Here is an 18,966-nt window from a genome sequence, read left to right as displayed (position 1 = left end):
ATTCTATTGGTTCCTTTTTTACTCTGTTGATAGTGTGCTTAAATTTTTTTAATTTTCATGAAGTTCAATTTGTCTATTTTTTCTTTTGTTACCTATGCCTTTCGTGTCATATCCAAATAATCATTGCCAAATCCAATGTTGTGAAGCTTTTGCCCTATGTTTTCTTCTCAGGTTTTTATAGTTTCAGGTCTTACATTTAAATCATGGATCCATTTTGAGTTATTTATTTATTTTGGGGGGGCTGCATTGGGTCTTTGCTGATGCACACGGGCTTTCTTTAGTTGCGGCTAGCAGGGGCTACTCTTCATTGTGATGCGTGGGCTTCTCATTGCGGTGGCTTCTCTTGTTGCGGAGCACAGGCTCTAGGCGCACGGGCTTCAGTAGTTGTGGCACGCAGGCTCAGTAGTTGTGGCTCACGGGCTCTAGAGCACAGGCTCAGTAGTTGTGGCGCATGGGCTTGGTTGCTCCGCAGCATGTGGGATCTTCCTGGACCAGGGCTTGAACCCGTGTCCCCTGCATCAGCAGGAGGATTCTTAACCACAGCGCCACCAGGGAAGTCCCAGTTTTGAGTTAATTTTTGTATATGATGTTTTATAAGGATCCAACTTAATTCTTTTGTACGTTGATATTCAGTTTTCTCAGGACTATTTGCTGAAAAGACTGCCTTCTCCCCCATTGAATGGTCTTGGCACCCTTGTCAAAAATCATTTAACCATATATGTAAGGATTTATTTCTGAACTCTCTATTCTAGTCCACTGATCTATATGTCTGTCTTTATGCCAGTACCACAGTATTTTGATTACTGTAGGTTTGTAGTAAGTTTGAAATCAGGAAGTATGAATCCTCCAGCTTTGTTCTTCTTTTCAGGATTTGGGGTGCTTTGAGATTCCATATAAATTGTAGGATGGGTCTTTCCATCTCATGCAAAAGATCTGCAAAAACATCTTTGGAATTCTGATACGGATTGCATTAAATCTGTAGATTGTTTTGGTAATATTGACATCTTGACAATATACCAGGTCTTTCAACCAATGAATAAGGATGTCTTTCCATTTATTTGTCTTCTTTAATTTGTTTCAGAAATGTTTTGTAGTTTTCACTTTACAAGTCATTCACCTCCTTGGTTAAGTTAATTTCTAAGTGTTTTTATTCTTTTTGATGCTATTGTAAATGAAATTGTTTTCTTAATTTCCTTTACAGATGGTTCATTATTAGTGTATAGAAATGCAATTGATTTTCAAGTGTTAATTTTGTATCCTGCTATTTTGCCAAATTTGTTTATTAGTTCTAACATGGTATTTTGTGGTATCTTTAGGGTTTTCTGCATATAAGATCATAATATCTGCAAACAAAGAGAATTTTTACTTCCTCCTTTCAAATTTGGATGGCTTTTATTGGATCCATCAAATTTGGATGCCTTTTTCTTGCCTGATTGCTCTGGCTAGGATATCCAGTACTATATAGAAGTGGCAAAAGCAGGCATCTTTGCCTGAACTTAGAGGATAAGTTTTCTTTTATAGAAAAAGAATCACTACTCTGGTTCAGGAAAGATGGTAAATTTTTTTAAGGAGCTTAAAATGATTAAATACAAACTCCCATGACCTCTTTCCAGTTAAAGGAAAAGTTGACACAATTCTAATCACTATAGATACTGAATCTGAACTAATTAAAGTCCATACTACAAAAATACTCTGTGACCCAGAAAAATTAAAGCCACTGTCATCTGAGAGTTTAGCCCCACGGAGTGGCTTCACACAACCCTTCTCTGCTTATTCTTCCATTTAGGGTTCACTTTTGGATACTATAACTATACAGGCAAAGCACAGTTCCATTTTTCCCTTTTTATAGTGTGAGATGCTCAACAGCAGGGATTGGAATAGCTGTGGGATACCTTGAAGAGGAGTCCAGTGATGGAGTGGTCAGCAGAGCGAGGAAGAAGAACCAGGAGACATCAGAAAAGATGTAAGTTAAGAACTGGGCAGAAGGGGCCAGAGTTATATAAGTACAAGTAAATGGAAATTTCATAGCTAAATACAGACATATGTTTCAAAGCCATGGTGATGCATATGGAAAGATAGAGATAAGGTAGGTTTATTCTAAAATATCAAGACAAGAGTGAACCAAATGAGAAGGAGGAAGCTAGGGACTTCCCTGGTGGCACGGCGGTTAAGAATCCGCCTGCCAATGCCGGGGACATGGGTTTGAGCCCTGGTCCGGGAAAATCCCACATGCTGTGGAGCAACTAAGCCCTTGCACCACAACTACTGAGCCTGTGCTCTAGAGCCCGTGAGCCACAACTACTGAGCCTGCATGCCACAGCTACTGAAGCCTGTGCACCTGGAGTCCGTACTCTGCAACAAGAGAAGCCACCACAATGAGAAACCTGTGCACCGCAACGAAGAGTAACCGCCGCTCGCCGCAACTAAAGAAAGCCCACGCGCAGCAGCACCCAATGCAGCCAAAAATAGATAAATAAATGAATAAATTTATAAAAATAAAATTTTTTAAAAAAGGAAGAGAAGCTAAACTGAGCTATATACTACTTTCAATATATAGCAGAGTGGCTAAGAATAGGCTCTGGAATGAGATAACTGGGTTAAAATTCAAGTTACATCCTTCTCTGGCTATGCAGCGCCAAGTAAGTATTTACACTCATGCCTTATTTTTCTCATCTGTAAAATGAGGAGGATAATAGTGTTTATACCTCTGAGGACAAAAAGAGCTAAAACCTATAAATTACTTAGAACTGTGCCTGACTCATAAATGCCTAATAACTATTTTTATTTCAATATATTATTAGCTGTTATCATCCCCACCATGAGGAAAAGGGGAGGATGGAGGGTATCTAAAATAAAATAATGTAGCAGATCCGCAGATAAATGGACCGGTACCAGATGTGTTAAAGACAAGCAGGGTCTTAAGTACATGGGTGAAAAGATTCATCAGAACAAACTAAAGATAAGGTCTGTAAGCACAAATGCCATATATGTAAACTTGGTACATCTCAGTTAGTGGTACATAGACATTGATAGCCAAATGAAAAATATAAAATAAAGCACTGATTACACTTGTACTCTAACAGAATTGTATAATTAAGTTGGTAGTATAATTTTAGAATATGAGAAAAGGATATAAATCAAAGTTTCCCAAACTCTCTCAGTTCTGGCATCTTTAATATATTGGTAATTTTGGGGCTTCCCTGGTGGCGCAGTGGTTGAGAGTCCTCCTGCCGATGCAGGGGACACGGGTTCATGCCCCGGTCCAGGAAGATCCCACATGCCGCGGAGTGGCTGGACCCGTGAGCCATGGCCGCTGAGCCTGCACGTCTGGAGCCTGTGCTCCACAACGGGAGAGGCCACAGCAGTGAGAGGCCCGCGTACCGCAAATATATATATATATTAGTAATTTTTTCATGACCCACTAGAACAAAAGAATCACCTAAACAGTTCCATTTATTAAGTATTATAACTTGAGTATGCGTGTCCTATCAACTTAGTAGATGATTGGGGAAAAAACACATAAATTGAAAGACAAAATAATATATTTATTTCATCCCTAAATAAAAATAATTGCATACTACTCGGACCTGTGTGCCTACTGGACACTGCACAACTTCTCAAATATTCTAATCAGACTGGACACCTCCATCCTTATTTCCTGTTCCTCGTTGTATTCCTCATGGTATTTGCTTTTTAACACAGCAACACCAAAAACGCAGGATTGTAAAGATATGATAGCATAGAAAGGAATGTAGTGCAATCCATTGTTTATACCATCAATTACCTCTGGCTAGTAGTTCCTGTGATGTCCAACAGACATCGACTACCCTTGTGTTTCCCTCAATGTTTAAAATGCCCCCACACCTCCCTGTGAGGTAGATGTGATGCCCTGGGGAACCTCAGTGCACAGTTTGGAAACCACAAAATATAAATTTTATCCACTACTAACTCCCACTACACAGAAGGTAAAAAATGTAATACCACTACCCCTCCACAGAAATGTCAAGGAGGGTCTTTTGTGGGACATTAAAGGGCAGAAGCAAATCAGGATAGGAAGGCAAGATCCACCTTCTAATTTCCATCAGCCACTGAGAGCAAGGAGCAAGCCACTGAAACAAGGACTACAACTTATGGAAGAACCAATCATCTCTTGTTCTGGAAGGAACTGTCTATCTCCCAGTGGGAGGAAACACTGGGGAATTCTGGACAAGTTAGCTGCTAGCATATAGGCTATAATTTATCAAAGCGTTGGTCCTTCAGAAACCACTAGAGAATTAACACACTTGGGCAAAGTCACTTAGAGACACCCAACCTGCTCTGAAATAAGTCAGAGGGAGCTGGAAACCCAAGTTCCCTACTTACTCAAAATTTAACACTGAGAAGGATAACTTCCATACATTGTGCAAATTTCCCAATGTCTTGTAGGGAGCCATAACTATAGTAGGTACTTGATTGAATAACTGTTAGCTGAGTAACGAAATGTGCATTAAATAAAATACTTCTACACTTTCAGTTCATTAAAACAGTGGCATTTCCTGACATCAAGTTGCTCAAGATTCACATTGGTCTTTCTCGTTAAGACAGAAGTAATTGCATCCACTGAACTGTGGGCAAAATCTCAAGTTCTAAACATGTCATGTGCTGTTTCCTCTATTTTGCTCTGAAAGAAGAGTTTTGCTGAGTCTCTGTCAAAATGGCTTCCACATTTGAAGTTATCGAAAAATATATATATTCAATAATACATATATTCAATTATATATATATAGATAGATAGATCATACTGAGACATAGAAGTCTAGATATTTTAAGAGGTGGCTCATTACCCCTACATTAGCACAGGTCCCTGGAGTAGTGTAAATTATTTTCAATAACAGTTGGTTGCGTCTGCTTACCTAGCACTTCCTCTTCATATGCACCTTCCCCGCTGCTGCAGCCAACCTCACAGGATTCTCGCTATGGAAGACAGGTAGCATGCCAGTCAGCACAGCCTTTGTACTGCTTTTCTGATAAGCTTCAAGTAAATTTTGAAATATGAATGCCTGATATATAAGCATACATGTATATCAAGTATTTCAGCTGTAATAAGTATTAAGTTCCCATTTGCTAGTGGGATTAGAACAACACTTCTCAATCTTTTTTGACCACGTCCCAAATTCCAAAATACCTTTAACAAAACAACTTAGTACACACATACATGTTGGGAAAAAAAAAGATTCTCGAAATGGTATTTTTTTCCCTGTTTTAACAGTTTTATTGAAATATATTTTACATAACCATAAAATTCGCCCATTTAAAGCACATAGTTCAGTGGGTTTTAGTAATTCAAAGATTTGTACAATCATCACTACAATCTAATTTTAGAATATTTTCATCCCAAAAAGGAATCCTGACCTGTGATGCAATCTTATATGTTCTGTTCTATGTCATTTTATTGTGACTGTTTATTCAGTAAATTGATTTCATGACCCTCTAATGCGTGACACCTCACAATGTGACAAAATACTGAGCCCAACAATGCGATATGTTTGCCATCTTAGTCAAAGGTTTAGTGAGTTAATAACCTAAAGCTCTAGCCTAAAGTTATGCCTATTTATTTTATATATCCATGTCTTCCTTGAAAGATTAAAAATGGACTATAAACTTTATAGTAACTAAACATTTCAATGGTTATCTTAATGCCAACGTTAAATTTTAAGGTCTACAAAAAACTAATAATGATTAACATGTTTATCTCATTAACAGAAAACATTTTGGTGACTGAGAGATAAATTTCCTGCAACTTTTAGCAGGTGCATTAACAATAGTTAATAGTGGGGGGGGGGAACTTGGAGAAAAGGCACACATTGTAAAACTACAACACAATCATGATCAATCTTCCTGCTCTCACTCAGTTTACAATACCTAGGACAACATGCTATTGTTTCTCATGATAATAGTGGAAACCATGACACAATGCATTTACTCTGAACATCCAGGTAGAGAAGGGCTGTAATTTGCAAATACTTAGCTGTCCCACGTTTGATCTGTGCACTCAGTGGAAGTGGAGCCTGATAAGCCTAGGTTTGCTTAGTTAAGGATTAATTTAAATACTTCAGTTTGGGCTCAGGATTATTTAACTTAAGGGTTTAGTATACTTTTCACATCTTCTTTGCAGGTTTCAGTAAAATACATTCAACACATTCATTAACTGCAGAGAATAAATATACCAAGTGGGAGCAAAGTTATCATTAACGTAGGATTTTCTTTTCAAGAAAGAAAACTGAGGACAAAGAAAGGAGATAGAAGAATGTTTATCTGGAAATGTAGCTAGTCCTGACCTAAGAGTTTAAATGTTTCGTTTTGTTTACTTTGGTGAAGCTTGTATTTTTTTCCAGCTTTTTTGAGATAAATGATTACCACCAAAGCATTAGCTAACACCTTCATCCCATCATATAATTACCATTTCTTTTTTGTGATAAGAATATTTAAGATCAGCTCTTTAGCAGCATTCAAGTACATAATACAGTGTTGTTAGCTGTAATCACCGTGCTGTACATTAGATCCCCAGAACCTGTCAGTCTTATAACTAGAAGTTTGTACTCCAAGGAGTTTAAATGTTTTCTCAAGTGGAGGCAAAAGCTATTGATTAGGATTTCCTTCTCTCTCTCTCTCTGTGTGTGCCTTCCTCTCTCTCTCTCTAATCTAACATTAGACTTCAAATGAAATTATCCACTGTTTCTCAAGCTCAAGTGGCCTGGAGAGAATCTAAAGGAATTCGGATTTAAGAAATTCACAGAATCTGAGCTCACAGCCCCTGGATGGGGCGTTTATACAGCATATTCCAGGCTACTGAGCTGCCATTCCCACTGCAGAAGCCAAGTTCATACTTCCCAGGGGCTGCACCAGTTTGCTGTCTCTGTTCTCACAGCAGTAAGACCATTTTTATCATCATCCCTCTGGCTCCATGCTTGTGTTTCCCAGACTGGCACACCTGCTGTCGGTGCCTTTTCTTATTCCTGTAGCACAAGGAGGACATGCCCCACCATCCTCCTGGGATGCCTCTAGTGCCGAGTCTCTACACCAATTGTGGCTTCATCTCCTAAAAAACCATTCATTCACTCATCAAAAAATATTTATTGATACCTTTTATATGCCAAGCACTGTTTTAGGTTTTAAGGGTATGGCAATGAATAAGACAGGCAAGCTCCCCGACTTCATGGAATTTACATTCTCTTAGTAGGGAAGAGACAATAATGGAGTAACAAACTTAAAAGATAAAATATGCTCAGATATGAAAAGTGCTATGAGGAAAATAAAACAAGTCAAAGGCAGACGGCATGACCAGACAGGAAGGGGACTAACTTTAGTGAGGGGACTCAGGAAGAACCATGCAGAGGTGACCCCCAAGGCAAGACCTGAGTGATTAGAAGGAGCTGGCCTTGCAAAAGTCTAGGCAAGGGCAAACACCCTGAGGCAGGCATGTGCCACATATACTCAGAGAAGAGGGAAAGGCCAGTGTGGCCAGTACAGAGCACAAGGAAGAGGGGGCAAGATGAGGCAGGGGTGTCAGCAAACACTGGCAGTCTGTATTTTTTCTCAAATGGCAATGAGAAGCCACAAAAAGGTTTTTAGAACTTTTTAGATTAGGATAATCTAATTTGTGTTCTTCAGGGATAAGCCACCTTACTTGCTAACATCATTTTCCAAGTTATATTTTGCTAAGCTACCAGTTGTAAAACTATTCCCTCCAAGGAACATGTGGGCAGATTCCAAGCTTCCTAGGTTGAAGCTTTGATGGTTGAGGAGTTTGATTTCCTAAAGGTGTGAGCAGCTGAGTTTAAAATATCTCTCTCGAGACTTCCTTCCCTGGTGGTCCAGTGGCTAAGACTTTGTGCTCCCAATGCAGGAGGACCGCGTTTGATCCCTGCAGAGAACTAGATCCCACATGTTGCAACTAAGACCCGGTGCAACCAAATTAATTAATTAATTAGTTAAATATCTCTATGTTTATCTCTACCTCCACCTCTATTGAGCATGTATTACTGTTCAGTTCTACATTATTTAACATATAAAATAGCAAAATAGAAAAGAATAGAATAATTATATATTACAATAGAGAGAAAAGATGTACATTACATAAGCACAGACAACTGGGCAGCATACTGATGAACAGGGAACTACCACACTGGAAACCCAGTCCTGGGCTGCTTCAACGCTTGAGACGCTTTAACTCTCTCTGGCTTCTAAACACAATCCTCCAGGGACTGTTTTTTTGGCTGCTTTTATTTTGGCCACATAAGAGAGTTCTCAGGCAGTCTTTTTTTTTTTTTTAATCTCAATCAGGAAAGAACATTAATTATCTATTTACATACGGAGCAAATTTTCTTCTCTGTTTTATCTCTTCTTACCCAACTCAATCACCATCCACTCCCAAGGAAAAATCACTCAGGTACAGGGTTGCCGCAGACTATTGAGAAAATATTCCAATTTACTTTTTTCTTTTTACTTTATTTTCCACTCAAAGGAAATTTTTCTATTTTACTAATGAATGACAATCTCTGTTTCTTCCTCAGGCAAGATAGGATAGTTCTGTTCTCTGGTTTCAAGGACATTTTAAATAGAATACAGCATAGATGTTAAAGTGAGAAATAATGCCGTTTCATCATAAATACTTATTGTCAAATAAACTAAAATGAATTCTGAAGGGTATGGAATCCAGGACAGGGAAGTTTAGTTGAAGGAGATTGAGTAGGAAAAGATCAAAATCCCAAGGTCTTTCTGAAGGAAGAAGAAAGTCAAGAGCAGGAGAGGGAGCTCCTAGGGTGAGGGAGACTGGGGGCAGGGATGGCGGGGAGGCGTTGATAAGAAGAGACCTGGGCACCAGAGTCTGCACAAGGTCCCTTATTGTCATAGCAGGAAGTAAATTAATTAGTTAAAATTAAAAATTTAAAAAGCTGTGTTTCAAATTGTTGTTGAAAGAGTTCACTGAATAAGGAAGAAAATTGTAACTAAAGGGATCTCTCCTTTTTTTTTTAACATCTTTATTGGAGTGTAATTGCTTTACAATGGTGTGTTAGTTTCTGCTTTATAACAAAGTGAATCAGCTATACATATACATATGTTCCCATATCTCTTCCCTCTTGCGTCTCCCTCCCACCCTCCCTATCCCTTTGTCACAAAGCAGAGCTGATCTCCCTGTGTAAAGGGATCTCTTCTAATGCGCTGTATTAATGATAGTGCATAGGCTTTATGGGGAAGAAATGAAATCAGCAGAGATGAGGGTAGTCCTCCAAGTGCCTTTTCCTCTCTTCCTGCCACCCTCTCCCACCCAGGCTTCAGGAATCAGAACCTTTCAAACCAGATTAGAGTAATATACATGTATATATGTGAATGTGTGTGCGTGCATACACACATCTATATACATTCATATATGCATTTTATGTATGCACATAGATATATAAAGCACAGCAAATACTTATGTCAAAATGGAATTATACAGTCATTTTTATAGCCAGAGTAGAGCACTCCCAGGAAGAACATTTCTGTGCATTAAGAATGACTCACTTTTCTTCATTCTTATGTTAACAGCTTTTTAAGGACAAGACAGAAAGACATGGGGTTTAATGACATGTTTTCTGTAAGTGACTGACACTCACCTCACAAACAGCAGCATAGGTATCATTCTGCATAGAAAGAAACGGAAAGTAAAATTATTGAAAACCTCTAAAGTTGTAAATAATTTTAATGACACTTAGCTAGGCATTTCTTCCAAATTAATTTCTTGCTCTACCACTGACAAAATAATCAATAAAAAAATATCAGAAGCAAGGGAGCCCATAGATGGGCCTTCCATCCAGGAAGGCTGCTGTACAAACAGCTATAAAAATTATGCTGTTTGCATCATTGGAGAAACAGGGATGCATGATGTCTACTAAAAAATCCCAGTCACTTAAGAGGTAATCTGTCATGGACCGGGTTAGAGAATGAAGGGGTGTTGGCAGGTGCCCGGGGAGACAGAACCTGAAATGAAAACCACCAACAGCTCTGGCTAGGAAAGGCCGGCGGGTTCCTCTGCCCAGACTGGCTGCTCCAGCGTCCACTCTGCTTCCTGGACTGTTACTGGCAACAAATGGTACTTCCCATTCACTCACTCAGCAAGTGCAATCTGAGCACCTGCTACGAGCCCCTCACTGTGTTCAGTGCAAGGGACACAGTGTGAGCAAGACAGAGAGGATCCTGCCTTGATGGGCTTACATGTCGGCAAAAGATACTAAACACATAACTAGACAAATAATGATTTAAATTGACATTTGGACAAAGTGCTACCAAGGAGAAGGAAAAGTGTTTTTAGAGTGTGTAATAATTCCCAAGTGCAGACAGCATCTGCTCCATCTTTTGGTAAATTCCATTCTATGAAGCACACAGTCACAAGCATGAGAGTGGGCATTAAGTGACTCCCATAGCGGAGATCTGTGAAGACACACTATATAAGAAAAGCTATAAGGACTGTACATAAGGAGATGTTAATGATGGATTTAAATCTCAATGCTATAATTTGAGTCATTAATAGAAAATGATATTACCTAAAGTTATTATGATCCTAACTGATTTAATCTCTGACTTGAACAACCTGAACAAAGCGACCCGTTTTTGCTTTTAATAAATTTATTTATTTATTTATTTATTTTTGGCTGCACTGGGTCTTCATCGCTGTGTGTGGGCTTTTCTCTAGTTGCGGCGCGCGAGGGCTGCTCTTTGTTGTGGTGTGCGGGCTTCTCATTGCAGTGGCTTCTCTTATTGCGCAGCACAGGTTCTAGGCACACAGCCTTCAGTAGTTGTGGCATGTGGGCTCAGTAGTTGTGGCTTGCGGGCTCTAGAGCGCAGGCTCAGTAGTTTTGGCGCACGGGCTTAGTAGCTTCACGGTATGTGGAATCTTCCCGGACCAGGGCTCGAACCCATGTCCCCTGCACTGGCAGGCAGATGCTTAACCACTGCGCCACCAGGCAAGTCCGCGACCCATTTTTAAATTACAGAATTCTTAGCCATGAGATTGGAGTAATTATAGTGTAACAGGCACTATCCCTAGCAGGGAGATTCGATTATTATACTCATTTATCCATAAGGAAAGCAAAGTACCAAGGGTGAAGTACCTTAACAAAGTCACACACTAATTGGCAAAGCAGGATAAATGAAAAATAAAGTACTGGGGGTGTATTTCCTATACAAAGTGGAGTAAACCCAGGTGTTTGTGCCCTCTGGATGAGATTGCTACCATGTTCCCTGAAGAGAAACTGAACATGACCTAGGACCCTGTTATCCAAAGTGTGGTCTGGAAACAACAAGCATTGCATCACCTGGGAGCTTGTTACAAGTGCAAAATTTCAGGTCCTGCCCAAAACCTACTGAATCAGAGTCTGCATTTTAGCAAGATCCCTGATATTTGCGTATTAAAATTTGAGAAGTGCAGGGCTAGGAAATTGAACAAATACCTAACATTCTACTGAAAGGCCTTTATAATTTGGAGCAACTGGTCATCTCCAGGTTCCATGGTTTGCATCAACTTCCCTCCATCTCCAGTTGCATTAATAATGTTAATCTCATTTTTTCTGTTACTATGTATTACTCATACTTTTGCTTTAGAGTCAAGCAAACTAATCGAAAGCCAATGGAAGCTGAAGTGGGAATCCTCTTGGAGAACGTTTCTCTTAAGGGAAACAGTAGTATCAAAACAGAAACATAGGGCTTCCCTGGTGGCGCAGTGGTTGAGAGTCCGCCTGCCGATGCAGGGGACACGGGTTCGTGCCCCGGTCTGGGAAGATCTCACATGCCGCGGAGCAGCTAGGCCTGTGAGCCATGGCCGCTGGGCTTGCGCGTCCGGAGCCTGTGCTCCGCAACAGGAGAGGCCACAACGGTGAGAGGCCCACGTACCGCAAAAAAAAAAAAAAAAAACAGAAACATAATTAATACTTACACACTTTAAAGTACAGTTTTCCTGATCTGCAGAAGTCCAAAAATGACATCCTTGGATGCACTACAAGAGACAATACGAGACAATGATGACTGAAGAAGGATGATTTTTTCTTGTCACCCGAAAGTGCAAATAGTGACATGAAGTTTTTCTGAAATAGAAATCTACCAAGAAATCTGTGGCCTCACAAGGATCAGGACCTTTGGAATTCTAAGCGGAGCTGTCATATTTACAGGCAGACAGGGCTTGGTGTGGCTCAGGGTTGCTGAGTGGAGTCCAGCCTGGGGCGGGCAGGCCTGGATCCCAGAGAGCACCAGACCTTCAGGGAACGCACTGTCCATTGGGTGCTTGGCAGCAGGTTAAGTCCAGGACAGCATGGCATCAAGCATATTATAGAGGTCAATGGGGTGTCCTCACACAACAAGCAAAAAGCAAAGCTGGGGACTCAAACAGAAGGCAGCCCATCAAAACCTAAGTAGGTGGACAGTTTGGGAAGTCAGCTGCCCACTAGCTGGCTTGCACCCCTTAGCTGCTCTGAAACCTGCTTGCAGAGCTGCCCTGGCCTCCTACTGAACAGATTCAGCCAGTTCCTCCTTCCCTTACCTGGTTTGTCTGTGCCTGTTACTGTGTTGACCTTTCTGTCCACAGGCCATGATGACACCTAGATCCCACCTTTTTCTCAGTTCCTTCTACTTTGCCATCTCTTTTTTCCTCTCCTTACTCCTTCTGTGTTTGTGTCCTATGCTCAACTTTTTCTCTTCTCACTCTTCAAGTTCTCCAAGTGAACACATTCCCCCACCTCAGCTTCAACCTTCCGAGGTGTCAATAACCCCCACATGTGAACCTCAGCTGAGACTCCTTCCGGAGCTCCAGACACAGATTTCCAATTGCTCATTAGATATCTCCATTTAAGTCCCTACAATACCTCAAATTCAGTAAATGAAACATCAGATTCCTCACTTTCTACCCTCTAATTTGCTCTCTGTCCCGTGTTTCCCATTAATATGCTTCAATCTTCTGAGCTGCCCGAGCCAGGAACCAGGGTGGCTTCTCTTTCTGCCATCCCCTTGCCCCATGGACAATCCATCATCAAGTCCTATTGACTCACTCCTTCGTTACCTGGACTCTATCTGGGTTCCTCGCTCACTCACTGCCCTTGCTTTTCTGTGCCTGCCACCACTTGCCAACAGCCTCCTGAGGGACCTCTCTTGTTTCCACACTTGGAATGATTTTTTAAAACAAAACCTAATCATATCCTTCTCTTACCTAAAACCTTGTGTGTCACTGAAACCAAATTACCAACATGGTACTCACAGCTCTCCACCACGTGGGCCTGCCTAGCTTGCCAACCTCTTCTACCTGCCGTCTCTGCACAAACGTCCTGTCCTCCAAGCAAGCTGAAATCCTCCTCTTCTCCTGCACCAGTCAAGCTCTCTGAAACCGTTGTGTCTTGGCACAAAGGGCTCCCTCTGACCGGTGTACCTCTCCCCTCCAGTCCATCTTTCTAGTTTTAGCCATTCAGGCAAACAAGTGCTTTTCCTCTTGTGTATTCTCTTTGCTCCTCCCACACACGGCTGATCTGACTCTCGCATGGCTGTCTGGCCATGGTTTTATCCATGTCTGTCTCTCCTACAAGGTTGAGAGTCCTTTAAGATAGAGGCCCTATTTTACTCATTCTTAAGTCTCTACTACCCAGCACAGTGTCTGGTTTAGTCTTACACTTGGAGTCCCTAAACGCTTGTTGAGTAAATGGATACAGGTGCAGAATAGTGATAAAACCATAAATGTAATTATTAGAAGAACCAGTGGAGACTATCTAATCCAACCCTCTCAGAATACACATACTTTAGTAGTTTTAACTACATGTCAGAAATTTTAAGGAATTTGCCCAAAGCCACATAGCAATGTAGAATCAAAATCATGGTCATGGCTTAGTCCTGTGCTCTTTCCACTTCAACACACTGTTCCTGAACTCATGTTTAAATACTCTGTGATTCAGACTTCTCGCTGTTTTCCATCCAGCTTCCTTCATCAGGCACAAATAAATGAGCTTTTACTTAGGAATTATTCTATGGTAATCAAACCTGACCATTGTCCCTTTTTTATCAATGCAAACACTATAAAGTCCCAGGAAGTGGAAGCGATTACTCACCGGTGCACTCAGATTGTATGGTGTGCTGACATCAAGCTGTCTGCCCTGAAATGAAGAAGGAAGCAGTGAACACCCCTATCAATCTTGTGTTCAGTATAACTACGACACCTTTTTTTTAAAGCTTCCTGGAGTAGTGTTGCCTCCTCAGTGTTTTCTAACTGTAAAGTAAGGAGCCAACTGTTTTAAAGTTGTTAAATCAGTCATGAAACCAGACAAATGCCAGTGCAAATTAACAGGCATACCTTGGAGATAACGCAAGTTCAGTTCCAGACCACCTAAACAAATGGAATCACACAAGTTTTTTGGTTTCCCAGTGCATATAAAAGTTATGTTTGCACTACAGTAGTCTATTAAGTGTGCAATGGCACTGTGTTTAAAAAAAATAATGTGCATACCTTAATTTAAAATACTTTATTCCTAAAAAAGTGCTAACCATCATCAGACAACACAAGGTTGCCACAAATCTTCAGTTTGCAAAAAACTGCAATATATGCAGAGTGCAGTAAAACGAAGTATGCCTGTCTAAGATGTAATGCTTAAGGACTCTGCAAAAATGATAAAGGTGGGAGTGGGGGTGTAGCCAAAAGGAGTAGTTAAGAACAATGGAGAGGTTCTATATAGTATTAAATAAGCCTGTGAATTAGTCAATTAATCAAGGACTGCTGGATTAGAGATGAATTATGTTTGCATTTTTCTTTCTTATTTTAAGAGACTGAAACAACCATTGACTGCATTTAATTAACATTATATAACAGACTATACAAAAAATATTCATATTCCAACCTAACTCTGTATACATTTGCATTCATTACACACAAGGTAAAAATGTGGGTATTTCCCTAGGTAAGATTTTTCAAGGTGTATCTCTTTCTTGTGTTTCCGTATTTATTATTTTGGATTTTTTTGGATAATGGGAAAAACTATTTTCCTCCATCCAAGAAATTGCTTCCAGTATAGAAATCATTAGTGAGCTTGGATATGAAATCCAGAAATGGGAAAATGAAGTCATAAGCTAAACAGACTATTTGATCATGAGATTAATAACCTGAAGCCCAGAAACAACTTGATTTTGTTCCTTATAAAGTCTCATGTACTAATATGAACAGTATGTCTTAATTCTCATGGCTATGCAGTATTTGGGGTTTATATAGCCAGTCACTCTCCAACTCTTTAGCAAAGGGATTTTCAGAAGTTCTGGTAACAAAGGAGTTAATGGAATGGCATTACTATTAAAAGATTTATGCTAACCAGGTGTTTGAGTTGGTTGAAAAGTCAACCATTTAACATATAACCATTCTGTTGTAAATACTGTACCACCAGAAGACAGATGAAATCGTTTTGTATAAAACTACGGTTTAAAAAAAAATAAGGGTAGTGAGAAAAACATTGTGTTCAAATTTTCTTGAGTAAGTTGCCAACCATGTGACCCGGAGAATGCCACAATGTCCTGATACCAGCAACTCACTTAAATTGTCTCATGCAGAGACAAAGGTGGTACTGGGGGCTTTAAAACATAAATATAGCATATGCATACCCGAAACAGATTGATGACTATGCTAATCACGTATACAATTACATGTGTCGTGTGCAAAAACTCATTCAAAGGACTCCAAGGTTATGGTGGCCTATACCATCATACTTAGAGACTTTCAGTTTGTCTGAATAATGACTTTAAGACTGTTCACCCTGTCGCCTTCACACTATTTCGCTGGAAATCCTGCCTGTTTGGGAAAACTGTGGTTTTTCAGGCTTACAGTCTGGAGCTTGCTTTATACAAACTAACCACTAAAAATGGGGGTGGGGGGCTTTTCGTGAAATGAGCATTATAGGAACTAACCTCTGGGTTAAATACCACAATCATTCACAGGTGGGATTAACGCGGGTTTCGTAACTTTCCACGAAGGGATTTACATATGCCTAAAAGAAGCCACTGCTGAAACAGGTTGTTGTTTCCTTTGGGGCGGGGGCGGGGTGTTAGGGGGTTGGGTGTGCAGTTTTCACTAAGCAGGGAAGTAACCGTATCTGTTCATGGTTACAGAGCTGTTGTGCTTTTTGTTTAGTAGGTCAACATACTGTTGTCACCTTAATTTGCATCTGGGCCTATCACGCAAGGGCCATTGCCTCACAGAAGGTTTTAATCGAAGCAGCCACACCAACAAAGGACATCCTGGTCAGAATTATTCTCGAAACCTCCTTTTGAACTGTTGCTTTTTCAGAGATTCGGCAAATTTCACGATAAGCCACTTAGCAAAGTGTTCACGTATAATGCGGCAATTTTTACAAAAAAAATAATCTTCTGTCACCAGGTCCTTTAAAATGTAAATGTACAGTCACAACCCAGAAATTTCGAGATTGTTCACAAATGCCCAAAAGGTCGAGCGTGGTGCATGTTTAACAGCATTTCAGTTGAAGACCATCCTGCCTTCATGCACACACTCATGGCATCACCTTTTTTTGCCAATAGTTCATTGAAGTCAGGGTGGGTTTTGTTTTCTTAAAACAAACCAAAACTAAAGTCTCATTTCTCTCATAGATAGATATGAGATGGATGTTAATTTTTAAAAGCCCAATGTGCAGACACATTCTAGGCTTTACACAGAGGCAGTGTGTATGTCCACATGTGTGCAGGCAAGTGCAGCAGCTGCCCTGTGTCAAAATGGGGGTCAGGCCTTCTAGCCCTGCCTCATGGCACATGGCATTTTTCTTTTTTAAAAGCAGCCTTATTAAGAACAGAGGAGAAATACAAATTCAGAATTTTGCATATAGTAAAACAACAGATTACTCTGTTTATTTCTCAATTTATTTCTCAATTTACTTTCAAAAATTTGAAGAACTTCTTTTGTGCTGGAGGAAAATAAACGGAAACTAAGGTGGGAAACGTCTATCAATTGTCCATCCTCTCCCTGGTCATTTTTGAGTGGAGACCTTCATGGGCAGAAGGACTTAGAAAGGATGGCAAAGCTGAGTCTATGATAGTCAGATATGCACCCGAATAGCCTTACATGGATATGATCTAATTGTCAACCTGCCTCACTCATTGACTTAGAATTACAGGCAGAGGAAAAGTAAGTGAATATTTTTAGTAACTCTAATTGGTATTGACCAGAACCTCCCCTTAAAAGCTGCTGAATTCAAACCATTGAATTGGAGAGGTGATTAATTCAGCAAGAAGCACACCATCTGTCCTGGGCTGACCCAGCACTACAAGCAAGATGCGTTCCAAGAGACAATCGAAAATCTATAGGGGCTTGGGAGGTGGCTTAAGCATCTGTTGTGGCCTTCCACACAGTCTGTGCTTGTCAGAGGGAAGAGAAAAGGCGGCCATTACTGAGTTCGTGGAGCCCTGTCTCTCCCTTCCACGTAAGCACCATCCATTTTGCTCTCCACTCTCTCCAGCATCTAGAACAGTGCCAGAGGGATAATGAGTGTTCAATAACTATAAGCTGAAGGAATAAATCCATGAATTCAACATGGCCTACAACTCAGGAATGATCCAGAAGTCGTGTCTCTTGGAAACATCATCCGGTGACCTAGCGTCATGGGGGTTTACTTGAGAAGTAATCAGACACAGGAACCAAAGGACAAATGTTGACGTTTTTCCTCTCATTTGATGTGTAAATAAAGATTCCTCTGATCTCCATTCCCTACCACTTGTATTTGTAGGGAAAGGAGAAGAAGGCTTAATTTTTTGTGTTTTTAGATAATAAATACACGGAGAGTAAGAACTGTATCTTTTAGATTAATTGTGCAGCCACATACTTCACAGATCTTTGTTTTCATAATTTTGTTCCAGATGAAGCCTTTGATTCCCCTTTGTGTGACTGAAACACAACCATAAAGCGTAAGATGGTGAATTTGCAATTGAATTTTTTCTACCCCTTCAAAAACATCAGGGTTAGCTCATAAAAGCAAAAGGGTGGATGCTGGGTAATTTTTAAACAATAAAGCAACAGATGTTTCTTGATGACCATAAAGTCACACTGTAACAGTATTAAGTCCTTCTGTTGGCAGCTCTCAAAATTAAATTTAACAGGCTGAATGGCGTGCCCATAAATGGGCTTGGGCAAGGTAGCTTCCTGAGTTGGGTCTAGGGGGTTCTGATGAAGCAGATTTGTCAACCCTCTTTCCTGATCTCCACTCCCTTTCCATCCCCTTCCTCCTCATTATCACAGCTAACATTAGTGAGTGATTCCCACGTCCCAGCCACTCTTCTCGGTGTTTTACACTGTCTTATTTAACGTCCCAACAACCCTATTCAACAGGTACTATTGCTAATTCCGTTGTGCAGCTGATACTCAGGGAAGTTTTGTAAATTGTCCAAGAGTTAGGATTTGAATACGGCACGGAGCCTCCAGAGCCTGTGCTCTTAACCAAAGCACGGATGCCGCCTGTAGTCTGCACCAAATTCCTCACGTTGGACTTAGGATCCTCGTCGTTTAACTTAGTTCCACCTGCTCCAATTGCCTGCTTGAAAGACACAATCCCAGTCCCGGATCTTAAAAACTCAACCCAACACCTACTTCTTGGCACAAGCTTTTCTATCTTGCCCGCCTCAGCCGGAACTAATTTCATTCTTTACTTCCTACCATAATAATAAAACAGAGCAGAATGATCTGTATTTTAATCCCACATATAATATTTGCTCCTGATGTGATATTTTGAAAGTTACCTATGCTGTTTAAACTTAGTATTCTCATCTGAAACATAAGTAGGACAATATTAATAAACATAAAGTTCTGTGAGGATTCAATTAAATCATATATTCATTATTATAGTACAGTGTGCAAATTTGCTATAAACAGCCTTTTGCAGACATATCGTTAGTTACGCAATAATCTCTTCAGATAAATTTCTTGATGTTCAGTGT

General features: G+C 40.3%; 1 protein-coding gene and 1 long non-coding RNA gene across 2 annotated transcripts in view; one reads left to right on the top strand and one right to left on the bottom strand.

The window, feature by feature from the left end:
* The window catches only part of LOC116763194, a 38,625-nt gene that overhangs the window by 11,546 nt on the left and 8,113 nt on the right, over positions 1–18,966 (top strand). Inside the window, exon 2 of the long non-coding RNA XR_004352445.1 lies at positions 1,850–1,963. This is a non-coding gene — a long non-coding RNA (uncharacterized LOC116763194). The remainder of the gene's footprint in view (positions 1–1,849; positions 1,964–18,966) is intronic.
* The window catches only part of ROS1 (ROS proto-oncogene 1, receptor tyrosine kinase), a 113,392-nt gene that overhangs the window by 90,187 nt on the left and 4,239 nt on the right, over positions 1–18,966 (bottom strand). The window contains 3 exon segments of the mRNA XM_032650615.1: positions 4,893–4,953; positions 11,951–12,010; positions 14,100–14,144. Of these exon segments, the coding sequence (XP_032506506.1) occupies positions 4,893–4,953; positions 11,951–12,010; positions 14,100–14,144 (166 nt within the window).

The sequence above is a fragment of the Phocoena sinus genome, chromosome 12 (genome assembly GCF_008692025.1).
Source record: "Phocoena sinus isolate mPhoSin1 chromosome 12, mPhoSin1.pri, whole genome shotgun sequence".
NCBI classification, from domain to species: Eukaryota; Metazoa; Chordata; class Mammalia; order Artiodactyla; family Phocoenidae; genus Phocoena; species Phocoena sinus.
Note: the sequence above shows the minus strand (reverse complement) of the source record. Positions and strands in the feature narration are given on the sequence as shown.